Source organism: Hyperoodon ampullatus (assembly GCF_949752795.1).
Source record: "Hyperoodon ampullatus genome assembly, chromosome: 16".
Taxonomy (NCBI): Eukaryota; Metazoa; Chordata; class Mammalia; order Artiodactyla; family Ziphiidae; genus Hyperoodon; species Hyperoodon ampullatus.
Genome location: NC_136929.1, coordinates 53,668,254 through 53,689,784, shown reverse-complemented (window position 1 = coordinate 53,689,784; position 21,531 = coordinate 53,668,254). Strand labels below are relative to the sequence as shown.

Genomic DNA, 21,531 nt, shown 5'->3' with positions numbered 1-21,531 from the left:
CTTGTTTCTTTCTGCTTTTCTTGAATTCCTAAGAGTAAAGAAACATTTAGAACTGAAGCTATTGATGCTACTGCCTAATATACGTTTTACCTTCACACAATTTCCAGTCCCTTCTGCCTCCCTTTGTTTTTGATGACATGCCAAGAGAAAGTTACAGCAGAGATAGTTATGAGAAAAAAGTGTGACTACAGAGGGTTTCTGTTTTCTGAAGCTCTCCACAGAGCAGAAAAACAAGAGAAAGAGGCTGAAAACTTCAAATGTATATTTCTATTTTCTTTTCCTTCCACTCAATCAAACCACCATCTATAGCTGGGGAAGTTCATTCCTTTGCAAAGCCCAAGAGAGCCAAGCCTTTTGTGAGAATGCCCTGTCGTGCACAAATGAAAGCAAAGATGGTAGCTTTCAAGGTTCAGTAAACTATTCTTATTTTAGCCTCAGAAAGCTCACAATGGAAAAGAAATATCTATAAAGAAAAAGGCAAAGCAAGAAACAGAACCCTGAAAGAGGCCGAGGATCATAACATCTGGGAAATCCAAGCAACGATGCTGGGAGGGAACTTGAGTGGCCAAGGTTTGCCTGGAAGTGGAAAACCATTCCTCTTCCCACTGGAAAGCCAGCTTCCTAGCATTTCCCCCCATGTGACCCGACTACTGTGCATTTCTCCTTCAAAATGTCAATCAGTGGGAAAAAGGAGTTGAGTTATCAAGTTTGGCGTCTTGGTCTTCAGCAATGCAGTTTTCCTACATATTAAAGGGACTTCCTTAAAAGAGAAGGAATGTAGAATCAACAGAATAAAATATTTAATAACAGGCTCTCAAAAAAAATAATTAAAAAAAAAATAAAGGGACTAACCATAAAGCATGTTTTAAACCCTCATATCTGATTCAAAAGTAATTTTTCTCTTGGTTTAAGATATTTTGGCAGGAAAGCCACTTGATCAATTTAGCTGTAAAACACAGTTCAATATTAACACTGTCAGTAAAAAACCTTCATGTCCTGAACACTTCCCGCTTACTTTATTGGCCACGGCATCAGCTGCAACAGCTTTTTCCAACGTTTTTTCATGCGCCTTCTCTACTTTGGCAACGAAATCCTTTACAGTTTCACAAAGTACCCTTTGAAGAAAAGAAATTGTGCAATTCAGGAAACTCAGTAAGCTGATTCGCTTTGATTTACAAACATATTTAAAAATAAGCACAATTAAGTAAACTGTTAAAATATCGGGATCATTTGTTTATAAACCCATACTTGTATTTGCTGTGTAACATGTCCTATATAAGTTCAAGACGTTAGAAGTGATAAATGGATACATGAATAAACCTTGCTCTACATAATTTAAATAAGTCATTTTAAGGTTATAACAAGCCTTTCTCAAATATTTAAATTTTTTAAATTCTTGAGAAGAGTAGTTGTAGACCTTATTTAAAAAAGAAAGCATTATCTTCTGCACCTTATGTATCCTTAAAACTGGACTTTCAGTGTTGAGCAAACAAGAATAAATCTGTCACTAATGGTGTTACTGTTGCTCTCCTATTCATTATATAGGTAACTATTTTCTTCCTGAAGAGGAAAGAGGTTGTGTGTTACGCTGGAAACCAACCTGCCACTTGACTTGAGTTATATTCTCCATAAATCCATTCATTTTTTTTCCTTAAGATAACCAATGTAATACCATGCAGACTAACTGAATTTAGGTCTTGTTAGTGTCAGCAATATATATGGTTTACTTGTTTGTTTCTTTTAATTACATTTGGTTTCTTTGCAATAGAATTAGACTAAAAGGAAAAAATCTGAAACATTAAAAAATTTGTCAAAAGTCTTTAGAACTGGTGTTGGATTAAAAACTACAACCAACAGAATGGTATATGACCAGCTTTTTGTAGCAAGCACTTATAAAGTGATTTTGAAAACAAAATCAGACTATTTTAAAATAATAATATTTCTCTTTAACATTGATAAAGGTTGAGGAATTTTAGGAAAAAAACCCCAGATTACAGCAATTATTTTTTTCTATTATACTTACAATTTTCTCTGGTATGTGAGTGACATAAACTTTCCAGATACTTAAGTATTAGGAAATTGAGCCATTCAATAGATACAGTACACACACACACACACACACACTCTTCAAAACTTCACATTTATCATCTAAGAAATAAATGAATTACTCCTAACATTTTTTGTTTTGTTTGTTATTTTGACAACCAATTCTAGATTTCACTTGGACAAAAGGTAATACTTCCTAACCTTTAACCTTTTTGGTTGGGTTTTTAAACAAATTTCTACAGAGACTCTAGCTAACCATTTATTAGAGATTCATTCATGTGTTTCATGTCAGGTTTGGTCTTCTTTGTTCATGTATAATATTTTTATGGAATTTCTTGAAATATTCAGACAGGCTACTATGAAATTTCTTCTATGAACTTTACTGAAAGTTTTTCTAAGACGTCCCACGTTTAAGAAGAGGAAACAATGACATTCCCTCCTCTTTACGGAACTCCAAAATAAAAGTTTTCCTTGTTATTATTACAACACTGTGTTGATAAATTTTCCTCTTGGATTTGTGAAATTGCATAATGCCATAACATTATCATAGCTACTTTTGCTGGCATTTCACTGACTCCTAGGGACAGAGCCTGTCGGTCCATCAGCCTAGGAGTGAAAGGGGCAGCAGAGGTGCTTCCTCACCTGTGCCATGCTGCTGAGGCAGACAGAGGCTCAGGGAGAGAGGAGGCTACTGTGTTAGGGAACGCTTGCCACTTAGTTGGGGGAATCTTACGGACCACTAAGTTCCATATTCCAGAAGACAGAGGATATTTATAATCTGGAGGAATGAATTCACTTTTTGTTATACCTAAATGGTGAATGCAGAGGTTTTTTAAATAGAAATAAAACGTATACTTAAAAGCAGTGTGATTTCAAAGTCACACCAACTAGGAACTTGCAAACTTGGGGAAAAACAGTTTTAAGATGTATTTACTATAGTAACACAAAAAACATCCTCCAACTGATACAGTTTCCTGCTTTAATATATAAAGACTTCCAGAAAATATGTGCAAAAATCAAATGAATGAACCTGGAACATGGATCTTCACATAGAGCTAAAAATATTCTAAATTCCTAATTCCACATTTAATTAACATTACTTATCATTTTGATGAGGTATATCCAGGACTGTGCTTCTTTAGTTTTGTTCTCTCTCTCTTCCAATCTGAACATGGTCAAATTATTCAGTTGAAGCTAACAACAGTCCACACAGCTAGCATGCTTTATGATTTCCACCATCATCTTAATTATGTTATATATGGGATCTATACTTATCACTGGTAACAGCATCTTCATTTATCAGTTTTCCACTTATTTTTAATAGGGGTAAATGACAATAAAACATGCAAATGCTACACTAAGAAAAATACGGCAATGGTGCCCAAACAGAACCACATATTGGTAGTCAGTGCCTGAAAACTTCATTTTTAATCTGATATTTAAAAGTTCCAATCAGAAATTAAAGGTAATTTACAAACATCAATGCATAATATATTAAAACCCCTAGCTATCTATGTGCTCTGAGGAAAGATTCTAACTACATATCTTACCTCATCTATTCAGTGAGGGGGTCTGCCTAAATTATCTCTAAGATAGATCCTAAATCTAAAATTCTATGGTTCTATGACAATGGTTCCAATTTTATTATTTTTTCCTGCTAATGATCTCATTTTCTGAGAGTTTTTTTTAATGTTTATTTATTTATTTATTTATTATTTTTGGGGGTGCATCAGGTCTTAGTTGCAGTGTGCAGGCTCTCTAGTTGTGGCGCGCAGGCTCCAGAGCACTGTAGACTCTGTAGTTGTGGCGTGCAGGCTCCCAAGCACATGGGCTCTGCAGTTTGTGGCATGCGAGATCTCTAGTTGAGGCACAAGGGCTCAGTAGCTGCGGTGCATGGGCTTAGCTGCCCCGCAGCATGTGGGATCTTAGTTTCCCGACCAGGGATCAAACCCATGTCCCCTGTATTGGAAGGCGGATTCTTAACCACTGGACCACCAGGGAAATCCCTGAGAATGTTTGTCTACAGAATAAATTGCATTTACATAATAACTTGTTTTTTATTTTTATTAATAAATGACATCTATAATGACTAATTAGTCCTTCTGAATCTCAGAAGATAACTCATGTTACCATACTGAACTGACAAAATTACAAAGTCAAGAAAATGTTGACTTTATGTTGATGAACTACATTAGTTAACTTACTTATTAGCTATGCTGATGAAATACAGCTTTTCCATCAGCATTTTCAACATTTTAAAATAGTTAAAAAAAGCTTAAGCTACTGGAATTACTATTTTATGAAACAAATATAAACGTACACAAGAGGTTTAGTTAAAACGTTCTGCCTTAATGTATCATTCAACAAGTAAATGGCATTAACAAAAGAAGGGAACTCTTTATTTTATCTAGGTGGTAGTTAAAAGAATGTAGATGTCAATGTGTGTGTGTATTATCTTTTTCTAATCACTAAGCTGAACCTTTATGATTTGAGTACTTTACTGTGTACATGTCGTGCCTCAAATAACACAGTTTTTTAAAAGTAGGGAGAACTATTATAGATTTTCTGAGTCTTAGAGACATAAACCCAAATGCAATACATGCCCTGTTTGGATTTTGATTTGAACGAATCAATTGTCTAAAAAACACTTCAAGAAAATTAGGGGAAATGGAATATAGGTTGAGTAATTATTGTTAATTTTATTAGACTTTTAAAAAAGATTATTGGATATACATACTGAAAGTGGAATAAAATGATTTCTGGGATTTGCTTAGAGATACTCCAGCAAAAAAAAGTGGGGAGTAGATGACAAAATGTTGATTAATACTGAAGCTGAGTGATGGGTATGGTGGGAAATCATTATACTAGTGTCTCTACTTTTTTGCATATTTGAAAAAAATCCATAACAAAAGTCAAAGTAAAAATACACTATATCACTGGTACAAAGTTATTACATATTGTCCTCTCTTTTCTCTCTTGAACCTCTTTATGGCAAATCCCCCAGAATTTTAATCTGCTGTTGTACAGTTCAGGCATCTGGGCAGGCCTGGGAGCTCAGACAAGTGACAAGAGGGGACCAAGGTTGTAATAGAATCTGCTTAAAGGCAAATGAGCTAGTCAGGGAGGAATCCAAAGCCAAGCTAAGAGTAGAGCCTAAACAAGGAGCCAGGCCAAGGTCAAGGAAAAAATGTGAAATGCAGTTGGGTAAAACATGAGGTGATGATACCGTAATTTAACATAGCACTCTGTAGTTTATAAGCTCTAATTTTATTTCATTACTCAAGTTAATTCCCCTAACAGTTCCATGAGGGAGGAAGGACAGGCATTCTTTCCATTCTTACACTTGATAAAACAGGCATAGGTCACAAAGCCAGCAAATGGTTGAATCTCATCTAGGACCTCAGACTGACATAGTACAGCACTGTGACTTACGTCAGTGGTTTTCAAGCTATTTTTCAGAAATATTTCAAGGATTTCACGAAGGCTTGATTAAAATTTCATTTAGAAATATAGAATATAATTTTTTAAATGTTCTTAACATTTTAAAATAACTTACGTATACAAGAGAACAATACTATGTTAGCTTTTACTTTAGAATTCACTATTTTTTGTGCAAATTTCGTACTATATTTAATGCAGTTTCCAGTTATTTCTGTATTTTATGTTGGTTACATGGTCGTAAGGAAATTGTCTTCAATTAAATAAAAATGGCATCCTTACGACCATGTAACCAACATAAAACACAGAAATAACTGGAAACTGCATAGAACATAAAACTAAAACTGTCAGCTATAACCTTATTGCTTATTTTTCTGTTAAATAACTAATAATTTAATCCTATCCAGTGTATTAATGCCAACAAAATAAAATTTTAGTTTTTTAATATTGGGATTCTGCATAAAATTTTATTTGAAAAAAGACAGTTATAAGTCAGTTATCATCTTAAAGAAATAAAAATAAAAAACACATAAAATGTAAAAGAGGCAGTAATCAAACACCCGAAAGCCAATATTAAAGCTTTGCTAACATCTGAACTAAGAAAGGTGGCCAAATAAAACATTTACTTAACTGTATTAAAGAATAATTCTATAACTTGTTATACCTTAAAAAAGTTTCCATTGCAACTTTCAATCTTTTCTAGCCATGTCCTCTAAAATGTCCCATAAAGAGGCACTTGACTCATAGGGCAAGGGTGGCAAATGCAAATGTCTTCCTCATAGAAGTAACTTAAGAAATACCAGAGGAAGTAACTTTGGTATGTGAATTTGGCCCAAGAGGAGAAAGACAATAGGGAGTGCTAAGGTCTGGGACAAAGTAGAGATTTGTACACTTCACCATAAAGCAATATAACTAATTAAAAAACACCCAATCGAGGCATCAACCAAAAAACCCATCAGCAGCACTGACCATCAAATAAAGAGCATCTGGAGCCCACTAATCTGGGCAACCAGTGTGCTTCCCTTGCCTCTCGCTGTTAACTCTTTTCCTATTGCTCAGTCCTATCTCCTATTGCTGAAGGTTATGGCGCCCAAAGCAATTGTCACTACATCTGTGCTTTGGTCACAAGCAAATTTGTTTTTCATGATTTATTTTGTCTTTCCTTGACTTCTTTGCAAATTAAGTATGTAACATGTAAAGTTTGTGTATTTTTCCTTCCATCACTTCCCCACTCCCTTTCTTTTCCTTCCCTTTCTCTCCCCTCTTTCTGTATATCAGTAATATTTCCTTGCTAAGCCTGAATCCTAAAGCATGCTTTTACTTTTGCTCATCAGTTGAAAATTTCAGTGGGTTTCACTCCTTCCTGTAGTTGACTTTCCAGTTCTCATGACAGCAGTATAGGGTGCTTCAAGACTAAATCCTAAATTCCAGACAGGCAACATTCGAGATAATAAAATCAAGTAGCTTTGGCTCCATGTATGGAATCAACTTAACTAAAATCTGATAACTTTGAATTAAAATATAATTACATAATTTAAACATACTGGGAAATGTCATTTTGAAAAATCTCATTATTATTTTCCTTTTCCTGGTGTAAACAATCCCTGAATACTAGTGTTTATGGAAATAATGAATTATAGTGAAATGTGTTTTCCACATCATAATTAATCATAAATGTTTCTTTAAATCAGAACTTAGATTAATCAAATTCTAAATATTCACTGTACCTTTTTGACAAAAATGTTTCGAATTAAGCCTCAAAAAAATAGCCTCTAAATAAACTCCACTGCAAATAAGATGCTAAGGTGGTTTTTTAAAAACCAGTGCAAATTTAGTATATCTAGTTCTATAACCTACTTCACAGATATTTTGGGGGGCGGAAATCACGAAGAAATGTCATAAGTGGTAGGAAACAGCTTTCCTTTCATTTTTACCATATAACTATATCATGACTTGAACTCCACAACTCACTTGGTAGATGATATGACCACAGCATGTTCATCAGAATTGAGGATTTTTGTAAGATGAGCTGCAACTGAGTCTTCATAAATTGTCATCTGAAAAAATAAAAAACTCACACTGTATTATTGTTTCTGGCATTTATACAACTCAGTTATTACTGCTTCAAAAATGGGACCATTTTGACTCATCTGACACATGGCAATGGCTGTAATGAAATATAAATGGATTTAATGAAATAAATAATATATATGAAAGAGTCATTATACAAAATAGATAAATATTTCCTTTCTGTGAAAGGCTCTTAGTTTCTGGAATTCTTTAATTCATATTCTTAGAAAAATCCATAAAATCCATTAAAAATTTCATTAATGTCAAATAGCTGAATATATAAAAAAAAACCTCCTACAAGTCAGTACAAAAAAAGCAAGACAATCTAATAAAAATTGGCAAAAGACTAGAAAATAAAGAGGAAGATAGGGCTTCCTTGGTGGCGCAGTGGTTAAGAATCCGTCTGCCAATGCAGGGGACACAGGTTCGAGCCCTGGTCTGGGAAGATCCCACATGCTACAGAGCAACTAAGCCTGTGTGCCGCAACTACAGAGCCTGTGCTCTAGAGCCTGTGAGCCACAACTACTGAAGCCCGCATGCTTAGAGCCCATGCCCTGGAACAGGAGAAGCCAGCGCAGTGAGACACCCACGCACCACAATAAAGATCCAACACAGCCAAAAATAAATAAATAAAACTTTAAAAATGAAAAATAAATAAATAAATAAAGAGGAAGATATACAAGTGGTCCATAAGCAGATGAAAAGGTGATCAATCTCATCAGCCATCAGGGAAATAGAAACTAAAACCACAATGCAACACCCCCGTATATCTCCAGAATAAGGCTGTGCAGCATGGCTTAAAAAAAGAAAAATCGTATTGTTAAATTCTTTTAATCTAAATACCAAACTGTATTAGAACAATGGACATCTTGACATCAAAGCCCTCTGGCCTTATGTATTCCTTGGAAGCCAGATTCCTACTGCTTTCTCTTTGGATTAAAAGACTTTTGATGCAGATGTCATGTTTTTGGTCTCTTCTGTATCATTCCCCAATCATACAAGTCTAGTAAGTCTACAGATGCTTGTTATCAGTGCCAAGGTAATCAAAGAGAAGGTGTGAGCTGCTGTACCCCAGTCAACTCCCTGAAAACACAGGAGAGAATGGCCTCAAATTTCTGGAAATGAAAATCTTCTGATTAGTTTATTTCTAAATTTACTCTTATTGAGTAATAAAACTTCTTTCCCCTCAATTCTGTCTGTTTTCTAGCTGCTTGGTAATAGCATGCTATGAAGTTGTAACTTTATTTTTTCTTTCATTCATTCAACAATATTAAGTGCCTATTGGTACCTGGGACTGGAAATAAAAGACTTACCCTCTAGTTTCAGTCAGCTTAGAGCTGTTTGCCAAGCTGTGTGCCAGGCACCTCAGTGAACTCAGAGGGCTACCATGAGATTCTTTTAAATTTCAAAGAAAACATTGTAATACTCAACATCTGTTGGACATCACAGAAACTACTAGCTTGAGGTAGTACACAGTTTAAATATTAGGTTGCATTACATTCCTTTTGATGACATTATGTTTTTGTGCAGCTGGATTTTCAGTAGTTGCTGTGATATAAAGCAAACTCCACACAAAAATTAGTGTTGAATAGGAAATGAGGGTATCACGGTCCAATCTGATTCTAAGGTTTGAGATGTATACAGTGCCCACAGGCTCACAACTAGTTATTTAAGAATGAGATAAGTTATTTCTTTTCTTTTAATTTATGTGTATTATTTTTTTCAAATGGTTATTAAGTTGTCAGGACATAAATACTTATTAAGCTGTTTGGACTTAACTACTATTAAGTATTTCTTTTGGCCCAGGGGCACTGTGACGGGATGGGATCTTATTTCCGTGACCAGGGATTGAACCCAGGCCACAGCAGTGAAAGTGCCAAGTCCTAACCACTGGACCTTCAGGGAATTCCCTAACAATACTAAGTTTTAATTCACTGTCTACTTTGTGCCAGTCATCGTACCAGATGACAATATAATTAATGGTGAGTGAGTAATATACATTGCCTGATTCTTACAGTGTGATAGCAGTAAGATGATGGAAGGTGAAGGGGGCTGTGGAACTACTGAAGAAAGACACAGATGTAGGACTTGGGAGATGAGGGATGACAACTTGGAGTGAGTGGTGGACACCTGGAATGAGTGATACCTAAGCTGAGACTTGAGGTGAGAACAGAGTGAACTAGTATGAGGCCAATGGAGAGATGCATATTCATTCGCCAAGGGGTAGAGGAGAGAAGAACCTGATGGCATAGGGATTTTACATTAAATGTAAACAATACATTTTCTGACATTGAGCATTAAGCAATAGAATCATTGTTACTGAAGGAAATCATGGAATCACTATTCTTACAATGTTCAAAAAGTACAACAACAAATAGAATTACTTAATTATGGCCATAAGGAATTAATCAATAAAACTGTCATAATTCCTTAAGCTCTATAATTCTATGGTGCCAGCAGAATGCTAACAGTTAATAAGAAGATCAACCACATTTTGTGGCCTTTTAAGGAAAATCGAAAAAAACAGTAATTTCACAATCATGCATAAGGGAATCCAAAATAAATATTTTACTTAAAAAATAGAAGCTGGAACATTAGATTGAGCCTACGAAGAAGAAATATTTAGCTTACTTTTATTTCAGTTTTCAAGGCAAAGAAGTCACACAGTGATGGGTCAGAGTGACAAAGAACACTCATTTAACCTGTAATCTTAAGGCACACTATCTCTTTGTTATGAAATACTTTAATAAAAAAGCAAAATACATGAAGTTTCATTCAAAACTCCTTTACACTAAAAAAGAGCTTTCTTCCATGTAGTTACAATTGTACCTCATATTTAGTGACTACATATATGATAAAAGTAAATTGTCTGACTTTATCTTATATGCTAGGAAATAGACATCTTGAAGTAAGAAGAGGAAAATAATGCCCCTTTTATCTCTATGGAGAGAAAATTAATAACATTTAAAAAATACTATTAAGAAAAAAGATTGGTTCCTATGAAAACATTATGTTTATAGTTGAATAAAATAATAAAATAAACAAAAATGCTGCTGGAAATAAAGTAGTAAATATATTAATCTTTCATAGTAATTACCTCTGGGTGGCAGGACTGTAAATAAAATTTTTACCTTCTTTTTTATATATTTTTGTGTTTTCAAAAATTTTTGGAAGCAGTTTTTGCTACTTTTATATCAGGGAAAAAATTTAAATACAATTAGCTTTTTTAAGGAATAGCCCATGTTTCTAGTTATCATTCCTTTCCTTAGTTTTGACAAGATCCTAATTTTCTTAATGACAAAACAAAGATTTCAACTGTAAAATAAACAGATGAATTTTCCTAGAGGGAAAAATAAGCTATCATAGATCAAATGGTCTTAGTGAGTCAGAGAATAATCCTTTGAAAATTAGGTTGTTTTAAATCTCCAGTGCTTTGAGGTTTAATCAGAATGCTGAATCTTTAAGAACGTCTGAAAACTGTAGTTATTAATGGTCTGTAGCAGGGATGGAATGAAGTGCACTGTCTTCCTTTGTTTTATCTTGATCCACAGACTTAACCTAGAGGCCTGTCCTGATGCATCCTCAACACAGCAGGGAAAGCAGGAAGAGAGAAATTCTAATACAATGTTCTGGTGATGAGTAAGTACTGATGTGTGTCTGGAGCTGGGCGAACATCTAATATTCAAACAGGTGCTCGCGGGTGAAGGAGAAGATGAGTGAAAGCTAACAGGAGCCTGGCATCAGCTGGCTTCCCCAGAGCCCGGTTGGTACGAGTAAATAGGCAGGTGGAATATTCAGGGAGGACTCTATCAGGGTGGGAGCAAGGGAACCTGCACGCCTGGTGCTTTCCACACACTCGTCACCTCCTTTAATCCTCCCAACATTGTGGTCTCCTCAACAGCTGAGGTCCACGAAGATGTGACCCACAAAGGCGAGTGATGTGGCTGAATTCACACGCCCAGGGTGGTTTTCATGGAAGGACACTAACCCAGATGGTAAGGATTCTTTCCTCTGGAGGAGAGGACCAGAAGCAGTCAATGAGACCAAACCCCAAACAAGAAAAATTACAATTAAGTGAACATACTACCATATCTTATATGTTTTTCATTGTTCAAGACACTCACCCCTGTTTTCAAATGATAAATAGATAAAGAGTTAAAGTCTTACATAAAATTCTTCAGATGCTTCTGGAGGTTCTGGAAGTAGAGAAGCCTTTGCTGGCAATTTGAGTTCATAGGTCATTATACTCCACCTGAAGGGAGAAAAATCTTTGGTCTAAAATTCCTTTAAAATTTAATAAACTGACTTTGTTCTTACCTCACATACACACATATGCACATATATTCATGAACTATGGTTTACTGTGTCTAAAATAACTAAATATGGGAAGAAATGGACTTTTGGTAATCTCATAAAATGCTGAATTCATAATTTATGATTTCCATATCTTACCAATTCTCTGATTGGTGACTTCCGAACATTTGAAGGCTATGGCCCACAGTAAGAAATGTAGATATGTAGATATGTCTCCTCTTCAGTAGGTGCAAAGCATTCTGACTTTTCTATTCCTTTCTGTTTCCCTTTTAAATAATGCTCACTGCAATTTCTAACTAGATTATATAAGTTGCTAATGGGTCACAGCCCCAAATTCTAAAACATGTCCTAGATTAAACAAATGCATAGTACCTACGAAAAATAAATCATTCTGCACGTAACAATCTGTCTTGCCAAGTCAGCTTATACAGACATGAAATGAAAATTAGATAAACAGTCCTTCTTACATTAATAAAGTAAGCATGGGATTGAGAGGAAAAAATTAATAGAAATAATACTTAACTGAGGCAAATTTATTTCAATTAGCTGTAAATATTAATTTCAAACCAAACATTGAATCATTTGGTGTTAGAGAAAAGCAATCAACTCCAGATAAATCCAGTCTTCTATCTAAAATAATTTCAAAATTTGGGAAGAACAATTGGGTAGAGACATTATTGTTGTCAGTAACAGGATGTGAAATAAAGATCTTTCAAAGACACAAAGCATAATAAGAGCAGTACTGTAACACATGGATTTTAAGAAAAGCATATCACAGTGAATGCCAGTGATAGAACCTAGAGGAAAATCCCAAGATTAGCATCAGTATGTAAATAGAGCCTAGTGTATCATTCAGACCAATAAGTCTTTGCAAAAAAATTCAAATTCTGAGAGAATTCCCCAAAAGACATAGGTTATATGTTAGGATGTGTAAACGAAATAGATGTGTATAGCTACTATTCAACTCTTCACATGAATATACTGTAAATATACATTTGAGCACAAAAAGTCATCCATTCCTTCATTCATCCACGCAACAGGTATGTACTGAATGTCTCAAAGTGACAGTATTCCAGGGTCTGGAAATACAAAATTGAATAAGACTTCTCTAATAAAGCTTGTATTCTAGTGCAGAAACAGATGTAATACAAGCAACAAATAAAATAATTAAACTTTGTAAACTTTCAAATAGGGAAAATCACAACTGGAAACATGGAAGTCCAGTTCTGTATATCTGGCAATACTTCTCTGGTCAAAGGATGGTTAAAGAATTGGGAAAGAAATCCACCCAAATGTCCTTGCACCTTCCATGCTATACCTCCTCCCTTTATAGACAGTGATTGGAGCTGATGAAACAGGAGAAAGTGGCAGCACAAGTCAGGAAGGGATGCTTATTGGTACCAGCTAAGCAGAGTTGAAGGCAGCAGTTACGGACCCATTTGGTGAGTATGTGCATTAAACAGAGAGTGCAGTGTTGAAAGCCCCTGGGAAGTAGAGTCTGGATTTCATTGCAGACAGCCAGTTCAACCACTTATTAGCTATGTGACACTGCTAATATAAAAACCTCCTGAGCCTTTTTACCTGTAAGATGGAGATGATAATGATATTAGCCATTTCTAAATGTACAGTGAGGATTAAACGAGATGATACTCTATCAAGTAAAGTAACTAGAAGTGCCAGGCAGACAAAAAATACTATTCATTGTTACTCCACTGTCTCCACAAGACTCAATTTTCATCTTTGTAAAACAGTCATAACAATGCTCTTCTTAGCCAGTGTTGTTTTGAGGGTCAAATAAATTAATATATATGAAAAAGCATATATGATGTGGAATATTATTAAACATCAATTTTTTCACCTGTTCTTTACACATGGTATTCTTAAATTAGTAAGGAAAGCACTGGAACAAAATATTCTTATGTTTCTAAACAACAGTCCAAGCTTTTTTAATCCCCTTTGATTTGTTTTTTCTTGTGTTTGTTTTTTTTGCAGGTCTGTATTAAGGAATTTTACCAAGGGGGTGTTGTTTCTCTGCTAACCACCTAGAGAAATTTTTATAACTTACAAGGGAAAAGCACACACCCAGAGCAGAGGAAATGCCTCACAGCATTTCCTAGGTTGTGGGGAGAGCGGTATTTAAATTTACAACAAAAAGCCACTTAAAATACCTTGTGGGGTTTGGTTAGCACTGAACTGGGCAGTCGTCTGGGAAATCACCTCCAGGCTCTTTTAAAGACTGGAGGCTGTGTCCATTTTATGCTCCCAAACTACTGGGGGATCCCTCTCATGACTGGTTTGGGATAAACACAGACAAATGCTTGCCAGCCCAGCTTTCTTTTTAAATACTCTGTCAGCAAAAGAATCAGCCATTACAAAATTACCTTATGTCAGGCAAGGTTACAATTAATTAGGTTATAGCTTATTTTAGAGTAATTACATTTTAGATTGGTGGCTCCCTGATGAGATTTGGTTATTTTCGGGAAGAGTACCACAGATGGCTAATCCTATCAAAGTTGTTTTGATTCACGCTAGTTCAAATTTATAATGAGATTTCGACATTTGTGTCCCACTTATGATGGAGGTTACTGCTTACTGAGCCCTGGTTGCTCCCTATACCCCAATTCTAAACACCTCCTGCATAATACTCAGGGCACACACACTGTGATTTCTTTTTTACGTGTGGGGCATTTAGAGAGAAAGCAGTTAAGAGATGCAGTCGAGGATACCATAAAAACAGTGAGAGTTCCTTCATTTGAATCTGTCTTCCTAACACTTCCCTGTCCTGGGGAAAAGATTGCTTTTTAGTATTTTGTTGGTTCAATTCCTTCTCAATGTGTATAATTAAGAAGAGATATTCTAAAAAATCTAAGGTTTATATGTCTTTCTTAGTTTTAATGAAACCAGAAGATGAAGGGACCATACCTATTATACTCATCAAAAGCCCCCCCCCCGTTAACTATTTAAGCTTTCTGAGCCAAATAGCCATTAAAAGTAATTAGTATCAACATAGCCTCTACATTATCTTTAAAACAATGGATTCATTAAACTAGTTTCCTCATTTTTTTTTTTTTTTTACAATTCATTCATTCACTCAAAAAACATATTTATTGAGTGTCTATTCTGTGCCAGGCTCTGTTCTAGACCTCAGGGGTGGACCCCCGTCAGGGGTTATCGTCAGTACAATTTTAATTATCAAAAAAAGTTATCAGTATGCCACTTTCGATATAGTTTTAGAAGAGAATTTGTTATTACCTGTCCAACATTTTGGTGCTGGCTCGTTCCAGCTTCTCAAGTATCTGAGGAAGTTGGGTGTCGTCATCGTATGAGCCTCCCCAGCCAAGAACCCGGGCAAGGTCATTTCCTGTACCCAGAGGCAGTACTCCCAGCTGACACTGAAAGACAGCCCCACAGGAGACCTCAGACAAGTTGACACATAGGGACTCTGACATTTCTGTACATCACTGGTCAGCAGGTTAGGATAACTAGCAGTGAAAGGAAAGACCACTTGCCTGTTTATTCAAGTTGAGCTTATCAATTTCTGACAAAACCCAACCTACACTTCCATCTCCTCCACAAACAAGAATCCGGAAATTGTCAAACTTCTGGAATAATCTTAAACTGAAAGAAAAAAGTATTTTATTTTAGTATAAATAAATAAAAATCACGTTCCCCAATTCTTTGTCATTCTGTTAGTTATTGGTATTCGTGTTCAGATTAAATATAAGAACTCTTACATATGAATTATACTATAAAAATCAATTTGAGTGCAATGTGTAACTCAAGAAAATGTCTTAATCATAAAGCGGAAAGGAGATTGTAAGTAGAAATGGAGATAAAATTAGGAAAAAAGGGGAGTGAGAAATGAGAAAACAAAAAAGCAGAATCCAGGAAAGAGAATGAAAGTAAGTGATAGGAGATGGTATGAGTACTGACTTTTCTCTTTACTTCACAAGGATATGTTATTTCCATGAGTAGCATATTACAAACCAGGGAGGAGAATCTAGGGCACTGATGCTCCTGAGTGGCACAGGGGCAGTTCCCAAAGAGACCCACCAAACCTTGCCCAATGTACCCGCGCCATACTCCAGTAGCTGTTTTGCTTCCTCTTTTCCTATTCTCAGGTCAACCTTTCTACTTCTGTCTTCCTTCATCTCAAATTTTGACACATTTCACCCTGTGAATGTACCTTTGTACACCTCAAGTATCGTGGAAAACTGAAAAAATATGGAGACAATCTCAAGAAGTTTCACAAAGGGAGTTGCTTAGAATTTTAGAGGATGGGTAGAAAAAATAAATGTCAAAACTATAAGATATTGGAACCATCAAGGATTATAAAACAGATATGCTAGAAAGGGAGACAAAGCTAACCAGCAATGGGAGAGACAAAGGTGAGGAGAGAGGCTAGATGAGGAAGTGCCAGGACACATGCAGGAGAAAGGAAGGGAGGTACAAGCACATAAGGAAAGAGTTGGGTTCAAATGAAGAAGACCAACACTCATGGGACCAGAAGGGCTTAAGACAGCAAGAAAAAGGCAATGGAAACAAGAAGGAAGACCCTGAAAGGACACCGTGAAAAGAGAGACTGAGGAGAGAAACAGAGAAGATAGGAGAGTGCTAAATCACAAAACACAAAGGCCTTCTCAGGAACTGGTATCTAAAATCTTCACTTCTACTTCTGTGTTTATGACTTAAGGTGACGGTGGAACCCAAGAGAAAAGCCGAGTTGGCATAAGTAAATTATAAGGAGATCACAGGCTCTTGGGTCAGATGACACAATATCACCTCTTCAACAAAAATCATATATATACACTAAAAATGTATTCAAAGTGCCTCAAGGCATATTTTCCCTCTTGAAAATATACTTAAGCTTTTCCCCCCCAGATTTTAGGTTATATGACATTCCAGAAAGTTTGAAATGAACAATTAACAAAAGTACTTTTTTGTCATGTATGGGAACTGAGTCTGAAATCCTTGAGGGCCTGTCCTTGAGGCCCACAACAGTATCTGTGCTTTGGTTAAATAATTGATTATCTGTATCATATACAACTCAATACTACCCTCCCATGCAAATCATTTCCTCAAGTTATTTTTTGTATTTCTATATTTACACAAGTTGATCTACTTTGTAGAGCTAAGCAAACAGAATTGTTTGATGTAGGATATATTTTAAAACATTTTCTAAACAAATTTTAGAACTTTCAGCACCCAAGGAAGATAAATAAATATCAAAAAGTTTATGTTAAAATTTATGATCAGAACTTTAAAAAAAGGGAGATGTCAGAAGATCAACACAGAGATGTCTAGATGAATCTGCAATTTTCATCAGCTGAAAAACCAAGTATATTTCGTGCTCAGTGCTACATATCATTCAAATGAGATTTATCAATAATCAATTACCCTAAATGAGGACCGCCATTCATCAAATCAAACACCTGAGCTGGATTTAGTAACTGTTTAAATCGGCGAAGAAACTTTACTCCCTGATTATCTCCACTCTTAGAATTGACAAAAACCAATAGAGGACTAACACAGAATGAAAATGTTGCTCTACAGAAACCTGTTAAAAAAAAGAAACAAAACACAGCACAAGATCAATACGTACAGCTTTCTCTTTTTAAACTCTTAAAAAAACTTCAGAGGAAAAAAGATAAATTCATAAATAAAGAACCTTGTTTATTACTTTAACAATGTTATCATTTAGCGCCCCCAAAAGGAGATAGGTTTATTATTTACACACTAAGACTATAGAACTTATCTTTTAAAATGTGCACTATAATGAAAAATCATACCAAAGATGGTAAAAGTATTAATCATAGATAAATTGAGATCTACCACCTGCCTTAACAACACTTAATTATTAAGAGAAACCAATCATAGTCTATAAATTCACAACTGTTAAAGGATTCATGTTCATTTTCAGCATTATATTTAACTCCTCCTTGATAAGGCCTTAGAAAATATTTTTAAATTTTATAATAAATAACAGAACTTTGATATATCAGGGTTTGGTGGGGGGGCTGCTAATAACACAGGTTAACAAATCATATCTTCTGCAGCTTATAATATCTATGATATCTACTGGCATCATTTATATAAAAAGTTTGAAAAGCATAAGGCACTTTATCGAAGCAAAACATTGATAAGAGTTTATGGTAAAAGCCTTTTGTAATACGGTTTGCTTACAAGGAAGTTATTAGTATGCTATTCCAAAACCAGTGCTGTAAACAGGTTCTTCAGTACGTACAATTAAGTTGTAAAATTCCAGAAAAAGTGAATGAATTTATAGGAGTATAAATTCCTACAATGAAATGGTAAGAAAACACATTTCAATAAGAGCTATGCTAATGGGCAGCTTCAATTACGGAGGGGGAAAAATTGCTTATAAAAAATTAATCTTTTCAGATTGCATTTTGTTACAGAATAACAATCTTATTTTATTTGCTGAGATGTCTTATACACTGTAATTTCACCAGTGTTAACAGTTATGTTTTTACACCTTAATTTTAAAACGTTCTTTTATAAATTAAATGTACTGTTCTGCAACTGAAATGGAATTATTATATAAAAACTAACCAGAATAACCAATTACAGTTCTATTTATTCTAGGAAAATAGATGTACATATCAACATTTGATATACCAGGAATATACATACTTACACTACTGCTACGTACCATCAGAATCGGTGCTGTTCAGTGCAATTGGAGGTATGACAGATACTCTACATTGGCCAAGTGGACATATAGGATGATATAAATCTTTGCAGGCAGTGTGTACCTAATAACAATGAAATAAACCTTCAGGAATCATAAAAACACATCAATGTTTTATTATGGTATAAATTATATCTAAGGAACTGGTAAATGAAGATCAAGTGCATCCCAAAATGTTCAGTAATTCATAAATTACTTTAATGGCACAATATTTATTCTTCTAAGGAATGGCCTAATCATTTTAGAGATGGGAATTTGATTTGGTCTGTACAGCCTGTTTTCATGATTGTCTCAGGCAAGTAGTATGTAGTCAGTAAATGCCTGGTGAAGGGAAGGAGAGCGGAAGAGAAGAGGAAGAAGTGCAGAGGAAGACAGGAAAGGAGGGAGGGAGGAGGGAAGGAAGAAGGGAGGCGAACCAGTGAGTGTCAATATCATTGTCCATAGGAAAGGATGATGACATCTACCTTATAAAATTCTTACAGAATTTAACGAAGATAAATACAATCTGTAATGTGCCTGCTCTTTCTGCAGTGATCTATACCTTTCTATTCACACATCTTTTATAATATTGTCATGTTATTATAGTTATAAGTACATCCGTGCCTATGTTCTCAGCTAGACTTCTGGCTCTGTAAGGAAAAGGAAAAGGTCCTATTATTGCCCCCTCATCTTGGAAAATGATACACATCACAGGCACTCAGCAAGTGTGTTAACTCTGTAGAAAAAAAAGTTTCAAGGTCACTCAAGCAGGGCAAACATAGCAAGTAGGACCCAGGCAATTTAGAATAATTTATGTACTCAACTAGAGAGCCTTTAAATGTTTTATTAGTAAGAGCAGGCACTTCATAAAGCACTTATTTAATAAGGCTTTATTTCATTAGTCCTTTTAGAAAACTGGCATATCAATTAAACATGTATTTATCAAAACTTTTGAGAAAATAATTGAAATTTAATAGCGATTCTTGTTCTGCTGATGACCTAATTTTGGACCGTTTCCTGTTATGACTTATAATCATTAACAATCCAAATGGATTTTAGAAAAATGAGCAGGCACAGATAGTTTTAAAAGGAATTTAAAACGTCTGAGCATCATAGGGCATTTTGCTCTATGATTATAACAATGTTAAATGAGAAAAGCAGAGATAAAATTGTATCTTCACTATTTTTACAGAAAAGGTAAAACTATGCCCAGAGATTGGACAACAGCTGGAAAAATTAAGAGTTATTAGGATTGTGGAACTATGGTTTTGTTTTGTTTTGAACCAGGTGACTATGTTTAGACACTAGATGTTTTGCTGTTAGAAACTCACATTTTAAAGGCATCATAATATCATAATGGATAAATGATAGTGTATAGGAAGTACAAGATTAAGAGGCATGCAACAAAAGTGATGGTGGCCCAGAAACCTGCATGTCTAACTGACACATGGAATGATTTCATGCAAAGGTGATATTTAAGCTTGCTAGGAAAAAAGAGGAAAGACATTCCAGAATCATCCCTTCTACAGTCTGTAATAATACTTCTGTCCCATTTGCGAAATTTTTTAAATGTGGCAGAGAGTAGAACAAGCAAGTAAAAAGCCTAATTTAACTCCTACTGCTTTTCTAACTCCTACTGTTAAACTTAATAAAGTTTAAAAACTGCTGACTAATTTATCCCTCCCCTGCTTTCCCTTTTGGTTACCATAAGTTTGTTTGCTATGTCTGTGGGATAAATTAGGAGTGTGGGATTAACATATACACACTATGATATATCAAATAGATAACCAACAAGGACCTACTATATAGCACAGGGAACTACACTCAGTATTTTGTAATAACCTATAAAGGAAAAGAATCTGAAAAAGAATACATAAACATATATATGTAGGTATAACTGAGTCACTGTGCTGTACACCTGAAACTCACACAACATTGTAAATCAACTACAATAGAAAAAGACAACTACTGACTAAACACAAGTAGAGACCTATATATTGCAGGTAAAGACAACTTACATAAAACCTTTCTAAAATAATTCATCACACAGATGACCTGCTTTCTTTTCAAAAAGTTATAAAAGAATAGCTGAAGTTCCAGAAGTAGAGAAATAGACTTCAGTAAATGCAGACTAACAAAAATAGTGGTAGATGCATACATCAGTGGTTGTCCCCCCAAAAAAGAAATCTTAGGTGGGATGGAATCTTGATTTAAAATCCTCTTTACGTGAGCACTCCTTTAAAATAAGGAACAGCAGAAGGGGGTTTTCAGGGTTAGGGTTGCACCAAAACTCCAAAGAGAGATATCTAATATAGTCTGCGTATTATATTAAATGGGATAAAAGAAATAAAAAGTAACATCTATGTCAATAAAAGAGGCAATCGATGAAGAATAACAAAAGCATGGGGATGAAGAGAATCATGTTCGATTCAAAAATGAAAAAGAGGGGACTTCCCTGGCGGTCCAGTGGTTAAGACTCCTCGCTTCCACTGCAGGGGGCCTGGGTTCCATCCCTGGTGGAGAACTAAGATCCCGCGTGCCGGGCAGCGCGGCCAAAAAAAATTAAAAACAAAAACCAAAAAGAAACACACGATTGCCTATCAGGCCTGACTAAAAAATTATAAGACTTATTTTCCTCTGTGGCCTATGGACTCAATCTCATTGATTATGAAATCAACATATCACATGCACATCTCTTGCATTTGCTCATCTTCACCGTGCTTATTAAAAGCAATGGTTTTCTGTCTTTTTGTTGGGGGCAGAGGGGCTGACTTCCAAGACTCAAAACATGACCAAACAACTCTGCCCCAAAGCAAGGCAATCAGCATCGTCATCAGACAGCATCACCTGGAGCTCAGGTGAGTACTCACTGCCTCCTCGTCCTGCTGTCTTTTAGCCCCACATCACCCTCTGAGGGGCGTGAGGTCACCCTCTGAGTTCCTGCACCGACTGCCCTCCTGCAGGGTGGAGGC

The 21,531-nt window shown here is 35.4% G+C and overlaps 1 protein-coding gene across 2 annotated transcripts in view; it reads right to left on the bottom strand.

Moving 5' to 3' along the window:
* DGKH (diacylglycerol kinase eta) overlaps window positions 1–21,531 on the bottom strand; it is a gene marked incomplete at its 3' end in the record, with an annotated part of 172,954 nt that overhangs the window by 39,159 nt on the left and 112,264 nt on the right. For both annotated transcript variants that reach the window (XM_079722099.1, XM_079722100.1), the window contains exons 9-15: window positions 18,542–18,644; window positions 17,266–17,425; window positions 15,378–15,486; window positions 15,121–15,260; window positions 11,722–11,806; window positions 7,456–7,541; window positions 1,016–1,115 (exon numbers count right to left, since the gene is read on the bottom strand). In XM_079722099.1, coding sequence (XP_079578225.1) covers window positions 1,016–1,115; window positions 7,456–7,541; window positions 11,722–11,806; window positions 15,121–15,260; window positions 15,378–15,486; window positions 17,266–17,425; window positions 18,542–18,644 — 783 coding nt within the window. The remainder of the gene's footprint in view (window positions 1–1,015; window positions 1,116–7,455; window positions 7,542–11,721; window positions 11,807–15,120; window positions 15,261–15,377; window positions 15,487–17,265; window positions 17,426–18,541; window positions 18,645–21,531) is intronic.